General features: G+C 31.9%; 3 protein-coding genes across 5 annotated transcripts; all 3 read left to right on the top strand.

Moving 5' to 3' along the window:
- Positions 1-1,395: 1,395 nt before the first annotated feature.
- LOC146930536 (ankyrin repeat-containing protein At5g02620-like) lies at positions 1,396-5,312 on the top strand. Of its 2 annotated transcripts, XM_085707989.1 has the most exons (6): positions 1,396-1,611; positions 1,791-1,874; positions 2,034-2,081; positions 2,209-2,643; positions 3,200-3,609; positions 4,400-5,312. In XM_085707989.1, exons 4-6 carry the CDS (start codon positions 2,289-2,291, stop codon positions 5,273-5,275), a joined length of 1,641 nt encoding a protein of 546 aa, XP_085564115.1. In that variant the 5' UTR covers positions 1,396-1,611; positions 1,791-1,874; positions 2,034-2,081; positions 2,209-2,288; the 3' UTR covers positions 5,276-5,312. The 2 variants fall into 2 exon arrangements, with proteins under 2 accessions (XP_085564115.1, XP_085564116.1); XM_085707990.1 differs by lacking the exon at positions 2,034-2,081.
- A 1,103-nt stretch (positions 5,313-6,415) lies between these two features.
- On the top strand, positions 6,416-14,287 carry LOC146930535 (E3 UFM1-protein ligase-like protein). The gene is made up of 20 exons (XM_085707988.1): positions 6,416-6,783; positions 7,404-7,715; positions 7,807-8,073; positions 8,221-8,268; positions 8,431-8,496; positions 8,627-8,730; positions 8,872-8,965; positions 9,041-9,097; positions 9,683-10,124; positions 10,207-10,361; positions 10,487-10,552; positions 10,633-10,701; positions 10,784-10,876; positions 11,206-11,271; positions 11,467-11,513; positions 11,605-11,668; positions 12,446-12,523; positions 12,615-12,677; positions 13,428-13,520; positions 13,977-14,287. Exons 1-20 carry the CDS (start codon positions 6,610-6,612, stop codon positions 14,076-14,078), a joined length of 2,460 nt encoding a protein of 819 aa, XP_085564114.1. The 5' UTR covers positions 6,416-6,609; the 3' UTR covers positions 14,079-14,287.
- Positions 14,288-16,504: 2,217 nt separating this feature from the next.
- Positions 16,505-22,679, top strand: LOC146930534 (protein NAR1-like). 2 transcript variants are annotated; one of them, XM_085707986.1, is made up of 12 exons: positions 16,505-18,055; positions 18,308-18,426; positions 18,512-18,582; positions 18,849-19,002; positions 19,113-19,299; positions 19,796-19,922; positions 20,083-20,263; positions 20,354-20,403; positions 20,493-20,664; positions 21,658-21,784; positions 21,879-21,970; positions 22,073-22,679. In XM_085707986.1, the coding sequence occupies exons 2-12, from the start codon at positions 18,310-18,312 to the stop codon at positions 22,223-22,225; spliced, it is 1,431 nt and encodes a 476-aa protein (XP_085564112.1). In that variant the 5' UTR covers positions 16,505-18,055; positions 18,308-18,309; the 3' UTR covers positions 22,226-22,679. The 2 variants fall into 2 exon arrangements, with proteins under 2 accessions (XP_085564112.1, XP_085564111.1); XM_085707985.1 differs by having other exon boundaries at positions 17,885-18,055; positions 19,796-19,994.
- Positions 22,680-25,667: the final 2,988 nt, after the last annotated feature.

Here is a 25,667-nt window from a genome sequence, read left to right as displayed (position 1 = left end):
ATGTGTAGTTTGTTGAGATATTTCTACAACATAAAATATTAGAAATTCAATAAAAATTAAAAAAAATACTGAGTGCATAAGATCAAAAGTTTGTTGAGATATCTATGTTAAATAAAATATTGTTATTTAAAAATAGAAAAAATAATAAAAATATTGAGAATGAATGTGGAAGTGACATGTGGCATAAAAAACCTTACTTATATATATACTATTGATTGATTGATTGATTGATGTGTAATTTGTTGAGATATTTCTACTACATAAAATATTAGAAATTCAATAAAATTAAAAAAAAATATGAGTGCATAAGATCAAAAGTTTGTTGAGATATTTATGTTAAATAAAATATTGGTATTTAAAAATAGAAAAAATAATAAAAATATTGAGAATGAATGTGGAAATGACATGTGGCATAAAAAACCTTACTTGATATATATACTATTGATTTTGTATTAAACGTAAAAAAAAAAAAACAATTCTGTATTAAATTTTATTAAATATTAGATTAAGTAGAACAACTTTATGAAAATTTATATGATTTTTAGAAAATGATGAAATTATAATTAATAAAATAATTGAAGTAAAAGATGAAATTGAAATAATGTTACAGCATATAGGTACCTCTAAGAAATCTTTGTATAAAGGTAAGTTTTCAAAATGAAAACAAAAAACTGTATATAATAGATACTCCCTCCGTCCCAATTTATTTGACCTCTTGGCTCATTTCACACAGATTAAGAAAAATGTATAAATAAAGGGGAAAGTGGAATATATTGTATTGGGAATGATAAAAGTAGTATTATTTAGTGTTATATTGTATTGGGAATGATGAAAGTTGTATTGAAAATTGAAATGGGTCAGTTATTTTGGGACACTTTTTTTTAGAAAATGGGTCAGTTATTCCGGGACGGAGGGAGTAGATAGTAGATATAAAGTTTATTTCTCCTTTTCTAAAGGACTTTTAGTTTTTATATTTTCCTTTCCTTTTCTGATATATTTTTTTTTTGGGCTTAGTCTCCTTTTCTTCATTAAAAAAAATATTAATTAGAATTTCTTTTTCTTTATTTTTTGATACAATAACTAGAATTTCTTTACTCAAAGTGAAAAATAATTCTATTAGCACTTGACCAAAAAAATGTAATTATATTAGCAAATTTGTCAAAAAAAAGTTCTATTAGCAAATGATATTATCAACATGAGGTGATAAAAAAGTGTGGATAACGTGGACTGAAACCAACGATAGAGGAATAGTCAACTTATGAAAACTATTCCTTAAACCAAAAACACTCTCTCACAACCGCGTGTGGTTCTGTTAATTCAGTTTCCATGTCTTACATGGGACCCTCTCATCGTGTTTTTTCATAATTAATCCATTGCATTAGCCCCCACTACTTCACAACACTTGCTTCTTCTTTTGTTCTGTTCATTTTCTCTTTCATTCTGTAAAATACTTTTTTGCAACACTTTCTGATTTCATCATCACTACCTTTTGTTTCCTGTTGGTGCATGTATATCTGAGCATTGAACTATGTTGTATAATTCTACTATACTACTATAGTGTTCTGATTCTGATTTAGATTCACATAACATACATAAAGTTGTTATTGACATGTGAGTTTAATGTCTTAACTCTTTATCACTAGCCTCTTTTGTTCTTTTTCTTCTTGTCATTTTCCTTTCTTCTAAATATTTTTACTATATTGGTTTTCTTTCTTTCTTATATCACTTTCTTTTTGCACCATATAGGAGTATATTTAATATATTAATATTATTTTTTTTTTTTGTTACAGGGTGTCCTACACCAACATCACATATTAGTTCCCTAAAAGCTATCCTTAAATCTCAATGCTTTTTTAGTGGAACACACAAGTAAGGTGAGATTCTTCTTTCTACCTTTTATTTATTTTTTCACTGAATTATTATGATGAATGCTCAAAGGTTTTGAATCCATCATTGGTTTTTTTCTCTTAACTTAAAGATGAAGAAAATGCAATAATTTTAATCCAGTTTTTATTTTTTTTATTTTTTATCAGAGCAATGATTTTGGAGAAAGGCAGAGTTATCACAAGGAGAACTAATATGTAATATTTTTATTTTTTTATTTTATTTTGATGATTATCTTCTTTGATTTGTTTCAAGGAGATGACAATTATTTGTGATGAAAGATGCTGATGTTGATTTTGTATTTTTGTTTTTGTTGGAATGAAGAAAAAGAAGATTCTGATTCTGATAAGCTAATTGAAGTAATAAGAACAAAAGGAGTTCATTAGTTTGGTGAATTGTATTCAATGGACACGGAAACTGAAACTGTGCAGCCTCAGGCTGCACCAGTAAGGGCTCAAAGGAAGAAAATGACGAAACAATTGACGGGGAAACGCGATGATACGCCTTTACATTCGGCAGCAAGAGCAGGGAACATGGCTTCTTTGAAGGATACAGTTGATGGTGCTGAAGAGGGTAAACTGCGCGAAATATTTGCAAAGCAGAATCAAGGTGGAGAAACAGCACTTTATGTTGCTGCTGAGTATGGTTATGTTGATATGGTTAGGGAGATGATTCAGTATTATGATCTTGCTGATGCTGGAATTAAAGCAAGAAATGGTTTTGATGCACTTCATATTGCTGCTAAACAAGGGGATTTAGGTATTATGGCTTTTATGTACGTAGTTTTTCAATTGCTTGTTCTTTTGTGTTTTGTGAAAGGAGTAATGAGTGGAATCTTGATATTTTAAATTGCGGTTGAAGTCATGTTGCGGTCTTTGATATTGTAGAGAATCATAGTCAAAAGTTGCTGATACAGCCTCAATTATGATTGCGAAGACATCGAAAATCTTGATGTTGCAATCCAAATTGCAGTCATAGAATTTTTTAAAAGAAAACCTTGAGTGGATTTTTATGACACCAAGTTGCTCATTTTGTGCTTTTTTTATGTGTGTGATTTTCAAATGAAATCTCAGTTCTGTTGTTATTGGATATGCCTTACTGATAAGTGAATAGGTTGCTCTCGCCTTGTAAACTAAACCGTAGTAAATAAACACAAGTTGCAATTTGTAATCCTAAACTTGAATAATAGAAATGTGTTGCAAGGCACAATTAGCCGAACATTGATCAAATCTTGTTTGGTTTTTTCTTTTTTTTGCATCTTCGTATCTATTTTATTTTGAACCAGGGTTTTGTTCTAACAGTTTCTTTGTTGTAGATATTGTAAAGATCTTAATGGAAGCTCATTCTGAATTGTCAATGACTGTGGATCCGTCCAACACAACAGCCTTGCACACTGCTGCAACACAAGGACATACTGAGATAGTGAAATATCTATTAGAAGCAGGTAGTAGCTTGGCAACAATTGCTAGAAGTAATGGTAAAACAGCTTTGCATTCTGCTGCAAGAAATGGACATTTGGAGGTTGTGAAAGCGATTCTTGAGAAGGAGCCAGGTGTTGTAACGCGGACTGATAAAAAGGGACAGACGGCGCTTCACATGGCTGTGAAGGGGCAGAGTCTTGTGGTAGTAGAGGAGTTGATAAAAGCAGATCCATCAACAATAAACATGGTTGATAGTAAGGGTAATACAGCGTTGCATATAGCAACCAGGAAGGGAAGAACTCAGGTAAATTTGACTATGGCTAACATAATTCTGCTAACATTTACTCAAACAATTACTTCATATATAAGATAGTGTTCACAAGAAGTGGTTTGTCATTTAGATCACCATCTTTGTTGATAAACATGTCGTCACTTAAAATTTCGGATGAGCTTAACTCAATCCTACAAACACAGTTTGTGAGATGTGAGAGGTGCCCTTCTTTATCTTTGTTCAAAGTGTGACTTGGGTCCCTATATACCCCTTACACATACCAAAATTGGGCTTGGTATGTGAATAATGTGTTAGATGGCTTGATGAACAGGCTTGGTACTATCCTAGAACTTGGGTTGTGCTTAATTCAATCCTAAAAAATTGGTTTATAACGTGATGAGTATCCTTTATAAACTCTGTTCAGATTTTATCTCTTTTCAATGCAAGACTTAGTTTTTCCCCGCTATTATCCTACAAAGCACTGACTCCGACACATATACGACATTGACACAGACACAAACTTGTCGACACTGTTAATGTAAAGAACATAGGACACCGGCACCAATAGGTATCATACGAGTTCAGACAGACACGTGTCAAACACGAAGACACACCTAATTCCGTAAGTGTTTGTACTTCATAGCTGCTAATTCTTGGGGATGAAGAACATGAATATAATTCTAATAAGTAATAACATAGAGCATAGAGCATGATATGATATTCCTTATGCATAATTGAATTGTATCTACCTATTTGGATTAAGTGCTGGATTATTCAGGATAGAGACTAAATAATTAACCTCTATCAACTTTTGGAAATGCAGATTATCAAGTTGATACTTGGACAAAGTGAAACAAATGGCATGGCAGTAAACAAAAGTGGCGAAACAGCATTAGACACAGCGGAGAAAACAGGAAACTCTGAAGTAAAAAGCATTCTTACAGAACACGGTGTTCAAAGCAGCAAATCCATAAAATCTCAACCGAAAACAGCTGCAACAAGAGAATTAAAACAAACAGTCAGTGACATAAAGCATGAAGTCCATCACCAACTAGAACACACTCGTCAAACACGAAGAAGCGTTCAAGGAATAGCAAAACGTCTCAACAAAATGCACACAGAAGGACTCAACAATGCGATAAACTCCACAACAGTCGTCGCGGTCCTCATAGCAACGGTTGCTTTCGCAGCCATCTTCACCGTCCCAGGCCAATTCGTGGACGATCCAAAACACATACCTCCAGGAAAATCCCTTGGCGAAGCAAAAATAGCTTCAGAACCCGCGTTTCTAGTATTCATCGTGTTTGATTCGGTCGCGCTTTTCATCTCCCTCGCGGTTGTGGTGGTTCAAACATCAATAGTTGTTGTTGAAAGCAAAGCAAAGAAGCAAATGATGGCTATTATTAACAAACTAATGTGGTTAGCTTGTGTGCTTATTTCTGTGTCATTTTTGGCTTTGTCTTTTTTAGTTGTGGGGAAAAAACAAAGGTGGCTTGCAATTGGGGTAACTATTATTGGGACTACCATAATGGCTACAACATTGGGTACTATGAGTTATTGGGTTATTAGGCATAGAATCAATTTGAGGAGTATAAGAAAATCTTCAATGGGAAGTAGGTCAAGGTCTTTTTCAGTTTCAGTTGTTATGTCTGATTCTGAGATATTAAACAATGAGCGTAATAAAATGTATGCTATTTAGAAATTTAGAAATTATTATAATAAATCTTTCACTTCCACTCTTTTCCATTGTGCAATTTATTCACATAGAAAAAAAATAATATAATCTATATACAATCGAAGATCTTCGAATATATAATTGTAGTTAACATATGAGATGAAAGGCTCACGTTTATAGTTAAGTACGATTCCAGTATGTTGCGTGTTCTCAGACAAACCACTTAGTTGAAAGATTATCTTTGATCTAGTTGTCTTTAGTTTAAAATTTAGCTCGAGGAAGTTAGCTTGAGGAAGAAAAAGAAAAGTAGATGAGGTAGTTATTTCAAAATACCTTTTTAATTTGAAAACAATAACATAATACGTTGCAATTTTTTTGTTATAACGTAATAGAAAATATTGAAGTGATTGATTTTGATAGGATAATTAAGCGATGGATAAAAATAAATTTTAATGTTATAATATAATTTTTTTTTGGGTGAAACGTAATAGAAAATAATTAAGTGATTGCAAAAAGAAAAATATAATATATTAAAAATAGTTTAATTGTACTTTTAGTTTCCACAATTTTATTTTAGGATTATTTTTTACGACATGTCATAATAAATAATGATGTGAAAACAAATTATTTTTTAAAAATAAAATAATCACTTTTAGAAGTTTTTATTATATTTGTCTAAATTTTTAAAAAGTAGAAATTTGAAGAAAAGAAAATTAAAATTCTTTGAAATGAAAAATTATTTTTAATAGTTTTTCTATAAAATTATCTTCGTTCTCGCAAATAAATATAAAACATGTTCCGTTTTCTTTTTAAATGAGATAAACAACCATTTTGATACTTGAATGTGTTAAATATTTGTAAAGACGTAATCAAATCTTTTTTTTAATTAGTTATTTTGGTTCTCAAATATGTCTTTTGAAGTTTTGATAATTATTTAAGTTTTTAAATGTATTTTTATTAGTCAATTTAGTTCGTAAAGTTACCAACAAAAGAAGAGAAAAAAGTCTTAAATAACTATTTTATTCTTTTAATTTATTTTAAAAGTTTAGTTCCTTTTTAACTTTAAAATCCATCAATTTGATCGTTTAATTTATTTTAAAATTCAGTTTTATCCCTTGATATAAAAATATATCAATTTAATCCCTTTAATTTATGAAAATGTACATCATTTGTTAGAATATCCAATTTCGTCCAACAACAAACAATCAAAGAGTACAGAAACTGCTGAAAAACGCACCGCTAAGAAAAACGGAAGATCAACATTTCATTTTCATCGATCATCAAAACCCTTAACCGTATTTCAAAATCTCAACGCATTGCAAATTTCTTTGCGTTCGTGAAGATCAATCGATCTCAACATGGACGACGAATTGCTCGAATTGCAGCGACAATTCGAGTTCGCTCAACAAGCAAAATCCAGTATTCGATTATCCGATCGAAACGTCGTTGAATTAGTTCAAAAATTGCAACAACTTCAATTCATTGATTTTGAGCTTCTTCATACTGCTTCTGGCAAAGAATACATCACTCTCGTAACGCTCTATGCTTCATTTTCGTCTTTTTTTTTATTAGGTTTTGTAGTTTGAAGTTTTAACCAATTTGATAATTGATTGTTGATAATCGGTTTTGTTTGGTTGCTTTTTTTAGTTGATTCACTGTGTTATAATTTATCTTAATTTTGTTTTGTTTACGCGATCATGATTATTAATTTGTGACTGAGGTGAAGAAATTAGGCCGAATTTAATGGATGATCGATTATATTTTCTTACGTTTGACGTAATTTACTGTGTCTTCATTGATTTTAAGTAAGTGCTTGTTTACACGATGGATTATACTGTTAGGATCAACTGAGATGTTGCCGAGGTGAAGAAATTAGGATGTAATTAAAAGATTGGATAATCAATTATGTTTTTGTGCTTTTTACTTCATTCACTGTGTTATAAACTTATAATTGACAATCAGTTATATTCTCTTGCTTTTTACTTAATTCACTGTGTTATAATTGATCTTAATCAAGTGTTTGTTTAGTCGCTTGAGTTTTTAACAGATTTGATAATTGATAATCGATTTTGTTTTGTTTCTTTTTGCTTAATTACTGTGTTATAAGTGATCTTAATTAAGTGTTTGTATATGTGATTGATTGTGCTGTTAGGATCAACTGAGAAATGAGATGGTTGCTGAGGTGAAGAAGTTAGGGCGAATTTCTGTGATCGATCTTGCTGATGTTACTGGAGTTGACTTGTACTATGTTGAGAAGTTGGCTCAGAGTATTGTAACGGATCACGCAGAATTGATGTTGAATCAAGGGGAAATTATTACGGAGTCTTACTGGGATTCCATTGCTGAAGAGATTAATGAGAGGCTTCAAGAATGTAGTCAGATTGCTTTGACGGAACTTGCGGCGCAGTTGAATGTTGGTTTGGATTTGATTGCATCTATTTTGGAGCCGCGCCTTGGAACTATAGTGAGTTTTTTTTTTTTTTGTGTTGGTTTGGATGTGTTTTTGGAATGATAAATGAAAACTGTGATTTCATATGTGATGGTTTTGAAAATAGGTGAAAGGAAGGCTGGAAGGTGGACAATTGTATACTCCTGCTTATGTTGCTCGTGTTAGTGCCATGGTTCGAGGTGCTGCAAGGGGTATTACGGTTCCGACGAACTTGACAGTGTTATGGAGCTCATTGCAGAATTTACTACAAGAAATGGATGGAGCTAGTGGTGTGGCTGTTGATGGATCTTTCTTCCAGTCTTTGTTTAATGGACTTGTGAAGGGAGGCGAGATTTTAGGGTCCGTTCGCGCTGGAGTACATTGGACACCAGCTGTGAGTGACATGATACGGCATAGATTTGATATTGTTAAATTGATGCCTAAATTTTATGGTTTTCATATTTGAGTTAGGCCTCTGGAGTGGCTTACTTCATAGCAATTGTCAGAAGTTGTTTATTGTGTTTTTTATGTCACATGATAGGTATTTGCTGTTGCTCAAAAGGAATCCGTGGATTCATTCTTTTCACAAGTATGAACTCTCTCTTCCATTTCGTGGATTCATTTCACTTTTGCTTAAGATGCCAAACATTTCGCCTAGTTCTAGCTTATGATCAACTGCTTTGAGCTCGGTAACTGCCATTATAAGTTTAAAAGGACATGCATACTAAACTGCTGTGTTTGTGTGCTTTAGAATTCTTTTATCAGCTACGACGTTCTGCAAAAACTTGGAATTCCCCAGCCCATTCAATTCTTGCAGGTAACTAAGTTGTTCTTATGTTGATTCTATTTCCAAATGATAACCATTTGGATCATATGTAGATATATGTGAAATAAATATTTTGTACTAGTTTTCATAATGAAGCCTAAGTTTGCACAATCCAATTTAGTCCAGATATCCTGAAGGCAAACCTCTTGTTACAACATTTGTTCACCCATCAATGATTGAGATGCTAGATGCTGCTACTGAGGATGCTCTAGAACGTGGAAGCTGGTAAGGGCATTAGCATAACCCCCACCCCCTAATGCTGTGCAAGGGATCTCTTGACATTATTTACAGAAGTTGTTGTTAGTTATATGTTGGATGTTTTTCAATGCATCATATCCTTGCTGATATAATTTAATAATGTTGCAGGAGTGATTCTCTTTCCTTATTGCCCTCATCTTTTACACCTCAAGATGCATCTAAAATGTTGTCCCTCTGTCAATCTGTACAATTGGCACTTAAGGTGAAACTAATCACCTCATTAATTTATGCTTCGCACAGTTGATTCACATGTTGATAAACTTCCCATTTTTTGCAGTCTAACAAAGCACACATATTTGGGGACTTTTATGTGCTGAGCAGCAGCTTTATGAAGGTTTGTTGTTGAATTTATTGTAGCCATATAGACCTCAAGATAAATGAATTAATTCTACAAGCCATATTACTGATTTTGTGGTGCAAATGGTGCTACTAAGGCTCGGTTTGAATATTTGTTTAGAAGATTCAGTTAATAAACATGATTTGTACGGTAGTGTAGTCATCGTGAACAAAAAAATTATGCTATTTATATTATGAGTTTTGCTCATAATAGATTCAGAAGTGCTAAATCAATAGTACATCAAATTACTGCCATGGTCATCAACTAAGCATTCCATAGCTACATTGACAACTCAAAAGAAAAGTGATGATATAAATTGACTGCAGTGTCATGTAATATGCAGAACTGTTGTATTAGATCCTTCATTAATATGCATGCATCCTGCTGGGGTTTATCTTCCTTTCCTATTATTTATTTCCTCACTACATCCAGCTTTTGGTTTCTTTATCTTCTTTTCTTTATTACTTAAGATCCAACTGCCAAGAATTAAGTTACCGTTGGGTAAAAAATGTCTACCTGCAACTATTCTTTTTACCATTGGTTTCCTAATGCATGTATGGTTCTCTGCCCCCCTTCTACCAGGACATTTGTGATCGCATGGTGAAAGAATTAGAGACATTAGCTGTTTCAAGGTCTTTAGGCACTGCAAAACCTGGTGATTTACCAATTGCCAATGAAGTAAAAGCAGGGTATGATTCAAGCAGGTTGAGTGAGTCCAGTGATATGGCGAGTGATGGTGGTTCAAACAAGCATGCTGATAAAGGGCCAAAGAAGAAAAAAGGGAAAGCCACTGGAAATACATTAGCAAATCCATCTGAAAGTGGTCCTGATAACCAAGAACATACTTCCACAAAATCTAAGAAAGGCCAGAGAAGGGGTAAGGATACATCTTCACAAACATCAGATTCAAAGCCAGGTTCTAGGAAAGAATCACTTAAAATGAAAGAGGATAATCTCAGTAATCCCTCAGAAGAATGGATCATGGAGAAGATTACAGCATTGATTCCTGATTTTGAAGAACAAGGTCTGCTATGAATGACTTTGGGTCTATTCTTCCTGCATATGATTTTATCTAAGTTCTTGAACTGTGTGCTATAAATTGACAGGTATTGATGATCCCGAAACGATTCTTAGGCCTTTGGCTAACAAATTAAGGCCTACAATAATCGGTACTTGGATGGAGAAAAAGAAGGCATTGTTTAAAGACAATGCAGAAAGAATGAAACAATTGCTTGATAGTTTGCAAAAGAAACTTGATGAGGTTTGACTGCTATGTAGTATCTTCTGTATTTTCTACATCCGTTGTGTCCATGTATATAACTCTTATTCTTTCCTTAAAAGATACTCATCTGAACATGTCCTTGTGTTGATTTGTTTTTTTGGCAGTCTTTCTTAAACATGCAGCTGTATGAAAAAGCCTTAGAATTGTTTGAAGATGATCAATCAACTTCTGTAAGTCAAGTTAATTGAAATTTGAAGATGTTATTTTCATTGATGAAATATGAGTAAATTAATGTGTTTTTGATGCCCAGGTTGTTTTGCATAGGCATTTACTAAGGACAGTAGCAGCTCCTATGGTTGATATGCTTCTTCATGACTTGGTATTATATACAGCGAGTTTTCTGTTGATGTTTCTCGAGGTTTAGTAAAGGTCTAAAAACGATATGGATTCAACCTTTGCAGGATGAGCACAACAAATTAAAGAACGGAGTTGACGTGCAGGAATCTCCAAAGTCCGAGTCTATTTCGTTTGGTCCTGGAGAAAGAGCTGCAATTGTAAGACTTGAGAGGAAAATATGAAACGAGAATACTCAGCAGTGTGATATTTATAATCAAAATAATTACAATTTACAGAAGTGTAATTAAAACTAACATAATTTAGTAAGATGCAATGAATCCTATGATGCAACGAAGTTTAATGCTACTTAGAATGTGGAACAATAATTACATTATGTTTCCAACAGTAAGAATAGTGCATTATTTGGAAAGTTATGCTTTATGTTCTTATGTTTTTAGTGTATCAAACCATAGACCAGTCTCATATTTGCAGTCTATCTTCTTTTGTGAGGAGCACATAAAATGACTTAAAATACTTTTTTTTGCAGTCCAAGAGTTTTCCCAGAGCTCTTGCAAATAAGGCTCTTGCTGTTGTAGAAGCATTGGAAGGAAAGGTTAGCATTTTTATTTCTGAAACAATTCTTTGATAAGGGTTGCTCAGATTATGGTTAAGGCTTATTGTATAGGTTTTACTCAATTCACCATTCCAACTGGTTGAGTTGAAATATCTTGTTGTAGCTCGAAATTTAATATTTCCGTTTGACTCTTGAATGCTGTAAACTAATATTTGAATATTCAATATTTTATAGAGTGTGGAAACATTCATGTCTGCATTCAGAAGCGTGACAGAAGAGAGGTAATAATGTGTTTTCTTTTGTTAGTATAACTTGATAGCGTTGCTTTTGACATAGCCCTGACGTGAAACCTCATGTGATTAATTTTTCCAGTGGGTTGCCTTTGAAAAAGCTTGACAAGAAACTAGAAAGAACAATTTTACATTCATATCGGAAGGTATTTATGCTTGAATTTCTGTTAAAATTTACAAGAACTTATTTGAGGTTAGATTCACAGAGACATTGTTAGATGATGCTGGTTCTGGCACTGAGATTATCTGTTTGGTAAAACTATAAAATAACAGTAAGATATGTGACTGAATTTGTTCTTTTACAACAATTGTAAGATAGAACCATTTCCACTCAACTCAAATAGTGATGGAGCCCAGCTCCTTTCACCGAATCTGTTCTGCGAAAAAGCAATGCTAATAAAATAGACACAAAAGACCATACCGCAACAATACAAATGAACAATTGGCTTGATACCAGACACACTGTCAGCCCTTTTCCCCAGCCAATGACTTTTCTAGTATTCCTCTAATCTTGCTGCTCGTCTATAACCTTTTCCCCACTTCTATACTAACTTAAAGAGTTATAAGAACAATCTGATCGGTAAGTTATTAATTACACGTTCTGATTGGTTAGCTATCAGTTAACAATCTGACCAGTTAGTTATAAGAACAATCTAACACGGGAAACTACTAAGTGGGAGTTTATGGTAAAATAATCAAGCTAGTGTTTGCTTTACCGTTAAACATATTTAAACATTTATTTGGTATTCTTTTCAGTTTCATTTAGTTCTAATATCAGATATTTGTCAAGATTTCTTAAATTGTAATTCTCCTGAATATTAGCAGCAAGCCAACTCCACACGAAACTTTTGGTTGTTTTTGCAATGTTACTCTGCAATTCGGATGATCTTAAACTTTTTGTCTTCTATCATTGTTATTATCAGGAATTGACGTCTCAAGTATCCGCTGAGACTGACCCTGTATCACTTCTACCAAAAGTTGTGTCTTTACTCTATGTCCAGGTAACTTGAGTGCTACTCCACCCCCATCAAACAAAAACAAAAAAAAAAAAACTTTTATCCTCATTTTAAAAAGTGATATTTGTATTAATAGGTTTACCATAAAGCTCTCCAAGCTCCTGGAAGGGCCATTTCTGTTGCTATTTCTCACTTGCAGGTATGTTCTATATGTCCAATGGTTCAGTTATGCATCATGATATAATATAACTGAAATAATAGTAATTACACAAACCAAACCAAGTATTACTACTGACATGGTCACCAAATACATAGGTTATCCATTGTCTATTAATTTTTCCTGTTGACAGTAAGTTTTAAAAAATTATGTTGAAGCAAGAAATAAACAGTGATGCCAAGTATATATCCATTGTAATTGAAATATGATCTGCTGTTGATATCTGACTAAGATATGAGGTGGTTGGTGTTCAAATATCTCACAGACAGAGCATAGATCCTTTATCTGAGCTCAATCTTTCCCATATTACACTTGAATGGTTGGATAATGTAAAGCTAGTATTCACGACTCTTCTATGTTGCATTTAACCATCTAGGATTTCACATTTTCAAATTCAACACATTTTTATGTTTTAGTGGTAAACACTAACGTCTTTCTTAACTTGTAACACCTATACTGCTATACATCACGTGCAATATGAATATTTTAGACCCATTTATGCACTAACATTCATGTGACATGAAAACCAAGAAAATTTAATTCTCTGGGATTCCAGCAAGAACAATGAATAATTAGGACTGAAAAACTAGCAATAATATATTTAACTTTTAGCTGAATATCTTTGGGCATCTAAAGGGGTTAACGAAGCCCAAGTCTTATTTCCATAAAATATTGTACAAAAACATTTTTGTTAACTTTTTTCGTATTTTGATTTCACATTTTATTTGTCAGGATAAGCTAGACGAGTCAGCATGCAAGACTTTAGCTGATTATCAAACTGCTACTGTGACTCTATTGGCATTATTATCAGCTGCTCCTGATGATGTGAGTAATTTTTATTCATGCATTATTCATATGTACATGTCATCAATTTTGATCCAGCAGAAGTTTGATCACTCCTCTCTGAAATATTAAAGTAACGCAAGCTATGTTTTAAATTGTTTTCTGTTAAGTTCTAGATGTGCAACTATAAAAAAATGACTGGGATTCTTTTCTACCATTTCGTACATCAATTGGCAAATGCATTCATATAATATTGAAATTTCTCGAGCAATTTTTCCAATGTCTTCATTGAATAGCTAGATAAAAAAATTCCAATTTCATGTGAACTCTTTTGCATTAGCTTTTTAAAAAGAAATAAAAAAAAAAAAAATAACGTGATATATGATATATTTGAGGTTAATGGGGTGTGATAATTCGTTCAATTCAATAGTTAGAAGATTATTTCAAATAATTGGGTAGGCATAGATTGTAAACTATTCCTCTTTTTCCGTTGTGCAGGAAGACAGTTGTGCATCTGACAGAGTTCTGAGTACAAGAGAGCTTCTGGAGAGCAAAATGCCGGCTCTCAAAAGCTTGGTTTTGACTACCTCGCAGTCCTAAATATTTTTCAAGTCAAATCTACGGCCTGAATGATGCTCTGTTGTATTTTGCTAGCATGGACGAATTTTATGTTAGTTTAGTATACAACTTGTATAAACTATACATTACGCTGAAAAAAAAAAGTTTTTTTATTTATTTTTCGCTCCATTAAATTTGTCTTTTAACCAAAATTGTCAAATTAGCAATAAATTATCAGGATTTTTTAAAAATTTGAATTTTTGCCAACAGAATGTTGAGTTTATAAAATAAAGCAAAATTGCATCTGTCGGTTGAGTTTATAATAGTAACAACAAGGCAAAATTGCATGTATCGTCCTTTTTAGTTATGTGTTTGTATTGGATTAATATTAAGGTTTTTTTCATGTCCTTTAATTTGTTACGTTTGCACCATTGGTCTTTTTTATAAGTTCTGTTGAAATATAAACACGTGTGGTTGAGGCTAAACAGTCGTTTGAGTAATTGGAAAGCTTCTAATTTATCCCAAGCGTGCAGGTTAACTATGGCTAAATCGGTGTGGTTCAAACCGTTGCAAAATGTTATATCTCCCCTTTTTTATTTGTGATGATATTGACCGTAACCGCAGAGATTTCATATGGGAAGGTCTCAACCAAATCCCTTCATTGTAATATGGAATTAGGAAGGTCTTGAGAGGATCAAACTTCTGTTTTTGAGGGCTTGCATGTGGCTATAAGTTGCCGGAGGTAAATGTTTGAGGGTAAATTCTTTCTAGATTTTTCGTCCATTTTTTTTATCTTACTATAGCTAATACATGTTTTAGGAAAAGAGAAGAGCATTTTATCACATACAAGAGTGCATTGACATGTTCTCAAATAGATTTCTTTACTTGTAACAAAAAAAAATATAGATTTCTTTACTATTGGAAAATCAAACAAAAAGGTTTGCTTCGACCGTAAAATCATACTTAGGGAGAGTTTCTACCCTTATTTATTGAATTTCACTTGACTAACTACAATTAATAAAAGGAGATTTAGTAAATGATACTAATTTTACCATTAAAATCATTTCAGCTAATTGTTTCTTTAAAAATCGGACACAAGCCTAAGAGACAATAAAAACGAGACAGGAGAGTAGTATGTAATGGATAACTATGCAGTTGCCAATACTTGCTTTAAGGAAATGTGCGCACTCATTGTTAAATATCTAGTCATCATTTGAATACTAAGCTCTTTCTTGAATACTCACAAAATCTCATAATTTTGGCGTGAAAGTTAAATGTTTGATTCGAAACATCCAGAATTTTACATTTGTTCAAAAAAAGCCAATTGCTAAGATTCCTCCCACAAATTGATATTTTTGGGGCATTTGTTATATGCAAGATTTAATTACATGGTTTTGATTAACTTTTAGCCAATTCGGATAATCTTGATACTGTATTTGGAATTTTTTTTTATCAAATATAGTGTTGAAGTAGAAAAAAAAAAATAAAGAACATTAGAAACTAGAGTTTTGAATGTAACATCATTCAATTCATTAGCTGGATTTCGAAGAAGTTTTCTAAAGAACCAACAAAAGACCTTTGAATTCGAAATGACCCACTCGATGACGTAAGATTCGAACTGTATTAGAGATGAGGTATTCTTCCATGGTCACAAGACCAAATCAATAGTGTTTGGACACACATAAAAAGATGGTCCTTAAAATATTCAATCATTTTTTTTATCAATTTCTTCTTTACTATTAAAAAAATATTTCTTTATGTGTGTGTGACTAAACACTTTTTATTTGGTCAGGTGACCATATTAGAATTTCTCATTAGAGATTTTAAACAGTAGTTTTGGCAGTTACTTACGTTTGAAGGACACATGTCACACATGCAACGTAGCCAAACTTTCCATAGTTTTTCTATAAATAGGGAACTTGGAATATTTTTTTAGGAAGTTCATTCATGTTCACATATATGTCTACTAGACAACATATCCATACACACAATTAGGATAGAGCTCTTACCTTTTGTACATTTTACTTTTACTTGTCAATTTCCCTTTCAAATCATTTTTAATTTTACATTCTTTTCCCTTTTGTTTTAACGTTTTCTTCGTCTAATTTCTTTGCAAGTTGCATCTTTTCAAACGTTTGTTCTTGAGTATATTAAGAAGCCATTATTTGGTGGATTACTACTTGAGTGATAAACGATTCTCAGAACCTTTTAAACAAATTACTCGGTAAAGCTATCAAACTAAGAACCCAAAGGATCTGATTCAAGTCCTACATTTGATCATTGAATCCATTTGTTTTAGCAAATGAAATTCGCTCCCAACAAATATGAGGGATGTCAATTACTTATAAACACATTTTGATTTGAGACTCTTAACACACCTCTCACACTCAACACTATTGACTTGTGTGCGTAAATATAAATAATATGACCCTAATAGTTTTGACCGGAGCCGTGGACAAGGCAAAGAACATAGCCTCATGCCACATTTCTTTTATTTTTCTTCCCATATACCTAGATTGTTAGAGACTTCTTCAGTTCTTTGCCAAAAGAATAGCTAGAGACTTGGAGTTTTATGTTGTAATGTGCACTATACAATTTATTTCAACTTTTATTTACACATTCAATGTTCAGTCCATTTCAAATGATAAACCAATGAGTTGTTGTCACTTATTAAATAATTAACAATTGCCAAGTGTAGTTTATATAGTTCTAAAAAAAAAAGTGTAGTTCATATAAAAACAGTTGAAACAAAATAAATTTAGAGGATTTAATTGAAACATTTCCATTACAAAGTTGAAATTGAAAACATTAAAAATGATTGGGAGCTAGCAAAATAATAAAGTAGTTTTTTTTTTTGTACAAATAATAAAGTTGTTACTGTAAGCAATAGATTGGTTTTTCTAACTTGTTCAATTATGCATAATATATGAATGATTAATTTACTTTTTTTATTAATAGCTCAATTTTATAAGTTACATAAAAGGTATTATTATAAATCAGCGAGAATTGACTCAGTTTGTAAGGTATTATTATAAATCAGCGAGAATTGACTCAGTTTGTAAGAAGTTTTACTCATTCGAAATGATCTCTTTGATGGATGATCTTTCATTAATCTTTCTTTGAGCCTTAAGACTCGTCTTGACCCTTAAGAGTGTTCATGATGTGGTTTGGATTGATATTAATGCAAAAAGTCATATGATCCAACATAAAAATCACATGTAGTTTTGTTTAGTGTCGATGATTATTCTAAAAAATTATGTTCTAATCTGATCCAAATATATGCGTTTTAATTTAGACAAGTTTTTGGAAATTCAAAATGCAACATGTAAAATAATAGATTTGATGTAAAATTTAACATAAAATATGTTAAAAATTTAACATTACAAAATGAAACATATGATGCAGTAACAATATAGATTAAATCAATACAATATCTAAGGTTAAAAACCAAAAAGAAATAAATTAATACAATATATAATCCTAATAAAAGAATAAATTAGTATTAAAATTTACTTTAACAATTTGGTTCAGCTTATTTTGATTTTGAAAAAGTGAATCGAAATCCAAATAGATACAAACAACATCTAAACATTTCATTAATATTTGATTTTTTTTTTTACGATTTTCGATTTTACGAGTTCATAAGTGAATTTAGATGAGATCGATTTGAATTTGAACATCCTACTAACGGCTCTAGCCAACGCGGATTTTTTATTTTATTTTTATGGTGGCAGACGTTTGAACCTGGATCTTACATATATTATGCATTTGTCCTTGCCAACGCAGATCTTTGTTAGGCCACGGTTCCACCCAAAAACAATTAAAAACAATTGTATAGGTGAAATTGTGTAACTACCCATGCTTATAGATAATATTTACTGGAAGCCCTCTTAAACCCTCCTCTCTAACGATCGACGCTTCTCTCCTATCCGTCTCCGAGCACCGTGCCAGCACCAACGCCGACCTTCCCTCTGGTTCTCCGAAGATATTCTCTGTCCCTTCCCTTCTCTCTTTTTTAGGTAAGCATTGATTTTTGTTCTTTCCACCTCTCTCTCTCTCTCTCAATTTGATCCTCTATTTTCTTTCTCTGTTATTAGGTAAATGTTGATTTTTAATTATATTGCTGAATTTTGAATGTAGATTTCTTTAGTTCATAAAATGATATTAACATTGACAAAATTGTCACACCATACCATGAACTCTTCTAGTTACTTTTCCAGTGTTGTTAATTGTTAAATTAAGTAAAAAAAAAATTGTTTACCACTTTTCAGAGATGTCTGAGAAATTCTCTCCAGCTATTCGAATTGGAGATGTCAACGATTTCATTGCGCCTTCACAAGCATGCATAGTATCCCTCAAGGGAAAGTCGAAAAAGCCCGATAAAGTCGAGGTATTTGTATATAGTTACTTAACAAAATCAATTTACTTTACTCCATGCTTTGTGAATCCCAGAGAAACTTGTTTGTTATTTGAAGGTCACAGTCGCTGACAGACAAGTGAAATCAGAACCTGTTAAAGTTTCGCTCAAGGATTGCTTGGCATGCAGGTTACCCCCCTTCCACTTTTATTTTGTTATCCTTCGGTCGAGTTAGTTCTTTTTTTCCGTTAACAACTAAATATGTTCGGTGGGGCTAATCCATACAGAGCTTTGTTCTGCCATCAATTAGGCCCCTGTTAGTGGACGGTCGGATTGGTTCCCTAGATTAGTAGGTCTTCAGTTAGATACTGAGTTTAAAAAAAAATAAAAAAATTAGTCTATGATGTAGTTGATAATGTAAAAACCGTAGTTTCTAAGTTTATTTTGTAATGCAGTGGATGTGTGACATCAGCAGAGACAGTATTGCTGAATAAGCAAGGTTTGGATGAGTTTCTGTCCAATATTAATGAAGGAAAGATAGTGATTGTGTCTGTTTCTCCACAGTCAAGGGCTTCTATTGCAGCCCATTTTCGCATTTCTCCTCTTCAGGTTACACTTTTCTCTTGCTCGCTCATAAATTTCTTTTGCACTTTTTCATATAAGCTTCTTCGTTGAAACAAATTTTGAACGCAAGGTTTTCAAACTTCTAAGAATTTCAGGTTTTCAAAAAGCTGACAAGATTTTTCAAATCCTTGGGTGTGAGGGCTGTTTTTGATACAAGTTGCAGTAGAGACTTGACCCTTGTTGAATCTTGTGTGGAATTCATCGCAAGGTATAGACAAAATCAATTGGTAGATGATGAGAGGAGTAAGTCAAGCCTGCCAATGGTTGCATCAGCATGTCCAGGTATGGAAATTCAACTTATCACAGTTTTGAAAAATTGTGTCTTTGAATGCAAAACATGACTTGGCACATGCATTATGAGTCAGCAATATAAAAAATGTAAGAACAAAACACTGTAGTGTATTACTAATTACGTAAGGTATTAGCTTATCAGCAAATACATGTCTAAGGGTTATATTTGACATGTGTTTGAACGTGAGTGAAGGTATAAAGATATATTGGGTGATCACTGATCGTACATATATTATTCTGAATTTAGAACTAGGAAATCAAACTAGAATTCAGGACATTGTATTTACTGTGATCTATGCTTTTCACAGACATGGCTCCTCCTTTCTATTGTGATTCATTTGTGCAATTTCATTTTTGAGTTAGAAATATGGGATGAAGGAGGATGATTACTTTTAAATACGCAAAAATATAGGCTTTAGTGATGAGTCCTGAGAAGATGAGGAAATATACTAACCTGTAGGTTATTGGTGTGAAAATCTATATGCAGGTTTGATCTGCTATGCTGAAAAGAGTCATGGATCCGTTCTTCTACCTTACATTTCATCAGTGAAGAGTCCTCAACAAACAATTGGAACTATCATAAAGCGCTATCTATGCCAAGATATGGAGCTCAGGTTTGGATTTAATAACTTGAGAGGGGGGGAAACGGAAATCACATGCATTTACCCTGAAGTTGTGGGTGTAACGTAATCTTTTGATGATATCTTATAACCTATGTTAGATTTGGCATGCTGCAATTCCTAGAGTGATGTGCTTGAGTAATTGCTTCAACAGGCCAGAAGAAGTATACCATGTCACTGTGATGCCTTGTTATGATAAAAAGCTGGAAGCTTCTAGGGACGACTTTGTTTTCCAACTAGAGTCCCATTTTGACGAAGGGCGTGAAGGTGAAGCTAACATGATTTCGGAGGTAGATTCTGTATTGACAACTGGAGAGATTTTGGAATTGATTCAGGTCAGAAATTTGTATGCATACCTTCATTTTTATCATACTCTTTTACTTGCTGATGTGTATATTAAGTCATGTTTGGGTTCAATCTTTCAGTCAAAAGAAGTTGATTTTAAAAGCTTAGAAGAGGCTCCTTTGGATAAACTGTAAGAAACTTTCAATTGCTTCCTGTGCTTAAGTTCTTGTGATTGTCAAAGTCAAACAACGATGTGCTCATGAACTGAGGTGCTTGCAGACTATCTAATATTAATGAAGAAGGACACCTCTATGGGGTCCGTGGAAGTTCTGGAGGTTACGCAGAAACAATATTCCGATATGCTGCTAAAACACTGTTTGGAAGACATATTGACGGGCCTTTGAACTTTAGAAACATTAAAAATTCAGATTTTCAAGAAGTTACCCTGGAGGCAAGTTACAAGCCACCCTTTGGTGGTGTCTTTTATCAAGTCACACCTTAAGGTGTGATTTTCACTTTTTAGTTATAACTTTGCTAAAAGACACCTTCATAAAAGTAAGTTGGTGTCTTTTCGCAAATGCTCATAGAGTAACTTGATAAAAGACACCTTCACAAAAGGTGTCTTCTATCATAACCCATATATATATATATATATATATATATATATATATATATATATATATATATATATATATATATATATATAAAAATTCTTGTGAGGAAGGTTGTTATCAGATCGACCAGATCCTAGGACATTTGAAATTATATAAAGATGTTGTATTTATGCTATGCATAATAATAAATTCAAGGGCCATTTGAAGAACCATGCATGTTATTAAGGTTGCTATCCACTTTAGTAAGGGTGTATCTAACTATATAAAGGTTTTATCAACCTATGAAAAAACATTTCATAATGACTTAAAATTTCGGCACATTTTACTGGGGAAATCTGTTTTAAAGTATATTTCTTTTGATTTATTATTCTGACCCAAGTACTAGTCCATGATTATTCCTCTCACCTACAATCTGTGCTTGTCGTAATGAAGATAAATATAAGGATATATGTTCTATTATATTTCAACTATGTCATGCCATATTATTGTTCAGATTGCTCTATTAGTTTGGTATTTTATTTAGGATTTTGATTCCAAAATCAGGGTTTTTACACTGGGGTTAATTCTTATTATTTATTATTGAGATTTGAGAGTTCGTCCTATTATGGATTATCCTATTCCAGCTTAGAATATTACACCTTATTGGTTTGTTTGGCTATGTTGGGTCATAATAAATAGTCGAGACACCTTGTTTACACACACACACACACACACACACACGCGTATGTGTGTGTACATATTTTATTTTCTTCAAAGAGTGTTTTACTCCCTATTTCAGGGAGTCGAGTATTACTCTTCTTGGATACTGTTCTAAATCATTGTCTGTGCAGGTTGATGGAGAAACAGTGTTGAAATTTGCTCTCTGTTATGGTTTCTCGAACTTGCAAAAAATTATGCCAAAAATGAAAACAGGGAAATCTGATTATCATTTCCTGGAAATCATGGCATGCCCTTCAGGTACCATATTTCTCAATTCTCTGGAGTTGCATTAATTCATTGGTGTTTTTTAGTGTTTTCGATATTATCTTTTTTACAATGTTCATTGAAGCAGGTTGCTTAAATGGGGGAGGTCAAATAAAACCAATTTCAGGTCAATCTGCTAAAGATCTGAGTCGGTTATTAGAATCAGTTTACATGGAAAACGTGAGTTTTATTGTAAGCTAATATTGCAAGTTGTTTTTTTTTTCCTCTTTTCAGAGGTTTATAATCTTAAACCAGAAATGATTATGTTTCTGTATATGATAGGTTTTGGCAATAGAACCATTCGACAATCCCATTATTAAAGGGTTATATGACAAGTGGCTCGAGCAGCCCGGTTCTGAGAAAGCTAGGAGTTACATGCATACACAATATCATCTTGTTGAGAAAAGCATCACTTCTGAGTTACATGATTGGTGAGGTGTTAAAACAGAAGTATAAAAAGAGCGGAAAGGGAATGGAATGGATAAAAAGGAAGAAGGAATAGCGGAGAAGAGGAAAAAATGTTGTTCCTCTAGATACCAAGTACACGGGTCCGAAACGGAAAGAACGCTTTTGATGTATTGGTTATCGTTTGCCTCAATGTTGCATATTTCTTATATGTTAGCGGCCATTGTGAATTGCATCTACTCGGTTCTGAAGGCAAAGCAAGAGATTTTGGTTAAAATTTATTTATCACATTTCATAGATTTTGTGTTAGGCAAGTGGTACAAGTGACTTATGACAGTAAATTTATCACTTCAAACAAATTAGTCTAAAGATCAATCTCAGAATTAGATTAGGTCCTAAGGGTTCTGAGTTAAGATGTTTACTGTGTAGACTTTAATTTTACATATTTAAGAAAATGCAAAGTGTATGCTCAAAGCACTTCGAATGTGTGAATACTGAATATTCAATGTGATTCTTGCAACAGCAAAAAAAGGAAATAAGAAAGTTTAATCACTCAAAGAAGAAAGATTTAAAAAGTTATAAATCAAATCCTCTATAGCTAGTATGATGATTTATCCTATATGGTCGGATGTGAATCTATATGACCAATTTTAGAAATGAAAATCGACAACCTTTTACGAAGCACGAGGGCCAAGTGTCCCTCCCAATCATTGAAATAACTAACTAACTTAAAACTTGTATTGCAAGTTTCATGATTCCCTCCTCGAACACTGCTTTTGATGATGATTCTCAAGCACATTTTTCTCTTGAGCTTTGAATTTACGCCTTTCGAGTGACTTTATTTTATTAAAACCATGTCTTCTACACTTTTTTCCATATGCTTCGAATCACTACAACAATGTTCAAATTCGATGCTTAACCAAAATAAATTTCACATGTAACTAAGTCAATACAAAATTTGTAAGAAAAAAATATCACATGTATCAGAGCTTAATTATTGGAGTTACTATTAAGATTAGGCAAATTCTATAGTACACTTGAAAATTTGAGTGTACCGGTACACCAAATCGTTAAATTAATGATTAAATGAGTTGTTTTTTTAAAGAAAAAGAATTATTTTCTGTCATTGACAATTATAATAATAAAATCTTATTTACCAAAAGCTTCAATGAAATAAAATTTACTTTTTTTGAATTTTTATTACACATAATAAAGAATATTATTTATTTTTTATGAAAAAATGTTAAAAATTTTATATGTTTCTTATAAACAATAAAATGATGTTTTTTCTTTTGAAATGATGTTTTCTAAAATATAAATATTGACAAATAGCTTTTTATTTCATAAAATAATCATTAGTCTACAAATTTATAGAGCAAGAGTACCGGTACACCTCAATTTATGAGGTGTACCGAAGAAGTTCCCGAAAGATTATCACACTTGTTAAAGACCTTGATAATTTTCATTTGTTAAAGACCTTGATAATTTTCATTTAGATAGGTTGTTAGAAGTTGTTAGAATTTGAGTTTGTTAAGCTCATTTTGGTTATTTTGTAAGATGGAAAGCTACCTATATAAAGGCTTCAGATCACTGTAACCTTTCAATATGAATGTAATAATGAGTTTCCAAATTTCCTTTTTCTCTCTGCTTCAATAAATATAAACCCACAAATAGGTTCGATCCTTGATTCTATCGCGGTAGAAACTTTATATCAAAAGCACTTGATTAATTAATTTTAATGATTTTCTTCGTACCTTAAGAAGTTACATTTGGACAATTTATACATTCTTATGATTTTAAATAGGGTTAAATATGTTTTTGTTCCCTATAAAATTGGAAATTTCTAAGTTTAGTCATTACTTAATTTTAATAGGTTTTTTAGTCACTACAAAAAATATTAATTCTAATTTTAGTCCTTGTTAGAGCAAAGTTTGTTTAATTATCCTTAAACTCTTAAATTTTTAACCATTTTTTTGAGACAAGTTTATCACACTATGATAGGTTCATTTACTAAAATTTAGAATTGTTTAATATGAAACGAATTAAATATGAATTTTTTAAAACGGCAAAAGTTACAGATAAAATTAACAAAATCTTGACGTAGAAATCAAATTTTGCGACAATTTTTTGCAGAGGAACTTTTAGTGATGTTCTTAACACGTCTGCAAAAAATTGTTCAAAAACTCAAGAGTTTAAGCATAAATTAAACAAATTTGAATTGAGGAGGGACTAATACTGAATGCAGATATTTTGTTTAGGGACTAAAAGAACTATTAAAATTAAGTAAGGACTAAACTTAAAAGGTCACAATTTTATAGGGACAAAAAACATATTTAACCCAGTTGCAGTATTTGCATGGCTTGACACTTTCTTTTAACAATACTTAATCCTAAATCATTGTTGTGTTGGTCAGTTAATTAGTTGTAGCTAATAAGTTAACAAATATTTTTCAGTACAATTGAATATCGAACTCAAGTTAATCATAAAGAAACACATCTCACTCTCACCTTATCAAATACAATACAAATAAAATAAGGGTTAAATATGTTTTTTATCCTTATAAATATATCATATTTTCATTTTAGTCCCTCTAAAATTTTCGTTTGATTTTTAGTCCCTATAAAATTTTCAATCACCACTTTTGGTCCCTATTCTTAAGTAAACTCATGTATTTTTTAATAAAATTGTGCAAAAATATGTAGAATATTGTAAAAATCTCTCAAAAAAATAGATTTTTTTTAACAAAACATCAATTAAATATGAATTTTTAACCTCCAAAAATATAAAAATTCATATTTAATTCATATTGTGTTAAAAAAATCTTTTTTTTTAGATATTCTTATAGTATTTTATAAATTTTTCTGCTAAATTTTATTCAAAAATATGAATTTTACATGAGTATGCTTTAAAGGAGGAGGCAAAAGTGAAAATGCAAAACTTTTGAGAGACTAAAAGTCGAAGAAAAATTTTAGAGGGACTAAAGCAAAAAATTGGTATATTTATAGGGACTAAAAACATATTTAACCCTACAAATAAAATATCAAAAGAAACAATACAAGATAGTATTTCGTCAACAATCATCTGAAAAGTAAACAACTTAAACTCCGCTTAAAAACTAGTCATTACAACATTTAGTTTTATTGCGAATTGATTCATAATATGCTTGAATAAATTTAAAAAGATATGCATATTAGAAATCTACCGAACTTTGATGAATCATTGCTTTATTAATCAAAAAAAGGATAAATATTTTTTTTTGAGGGAAAAAAAAAGGATAAATATATCATCAACTTTAAATTAAAAAAACAATTTTGAATACTAAATAAATAATATACAATTGATCTTTTGTGATTCTCATGCATTAAACACAACCCTTAAAGTCATGCATTTCATTCACAAAAAACACTATTAATCACATGCACAAACCACTAATACATCTCACCAAAAAGACATATCTCTCACATTCTTCATG

This window comes from Medicago sativa, chromosome 4 (assembly GCF_051527215.1).
Source record: "Medicago sativa cultivar Bolivia chromosome 4, Bolivia_mono, whole genome shotgun sequence".
In the NCBI taxonomy this organism is placed as follows: Eukaryota; Viridiplantae; Streptophyta; class Magnoliopsida; order Fabales; family Fabaceae; genus Medicago; species Medicago sativa.
Note: the sequence above shows the minus strand (reverse complement) of the source record. Positions and strands in the feature narration are given on the sequence as shown.

What these genes read in the sequence shown, in the direction of transcription:
- LOC146930536 (XM_085707990.1), top strand. Translation starts at nt 2,289, where the DNA reads ATGGACACGGAAACTGAAACTGTGCAGCCTCAGGCTGCACCAGTAAGG. An exon ending in TGCTAAACAAGGGGATTTAG is followed by an intron (nt 2,644 to 3,199) that starts GTATTATGGCTT and finishes TCTTTGTTGTAG; the next exon opens with ATATTGTAAAGATCTTAATG. An exon ending in CCAGGAAGGGAAGAACTCAG is followed by an intron (nt 3,610 to 4,399) that starts GTAAATTTGACT and finishes TTGGAAATGCAG; the next exon opens with ATTATCAAGTTGATACTTGG.
- LOC146930535 (XM_085707988.1), top strand. Translation starts at nt 6,610, where the DNA reads ATGGACGACGAATTGCTCGAATTGCAGCGACAATTCGAGTTCGCTCAA. An exon ending in AGAAGCGTGACAGAAGAGAG is followed by an intron (nt 11,514 to 11,604) that starts GTAATAATGTGT and finishes TAATTTTTCCAG; the next exon opens with TGGGTTGCCTTTGAAAAAGC. An exon ending in TTGCTATTTCTCACTTGCAG is followed by an intron (nt 12,678 to 13,427) that starts GTATGTTCTATA and finishes TTTATTTGTCAG; the next exon opens with GATAAGCTAGACGAGTCAGC.
- LOC146930534 (XM_085707985.1), top strand. Translation starts at nt 18,310, where the DNA reads ATGTCTGAGAAATTCTCTCCAGCTATTCGAATTGGAGATGTCAACGAT. An exon ending in TTCGCATTTCTCCTCTTCAG is followed by an intron (nt 19,003 to 19,112) that starts GTTACACTTTTC and finishes TAAGAATTTCAG; the next exon opens with GTTTTCAAAAAGCTGACAAG. An exon ending in AATCATGGCATGCCCTTCAG is followed by an intron (nt 21,785 to 21,878) that starts GTACCATATTTC and finishes TCATTGAAGCAG; the next exon opens with GTTGCTTAAATGGGGGAGGT.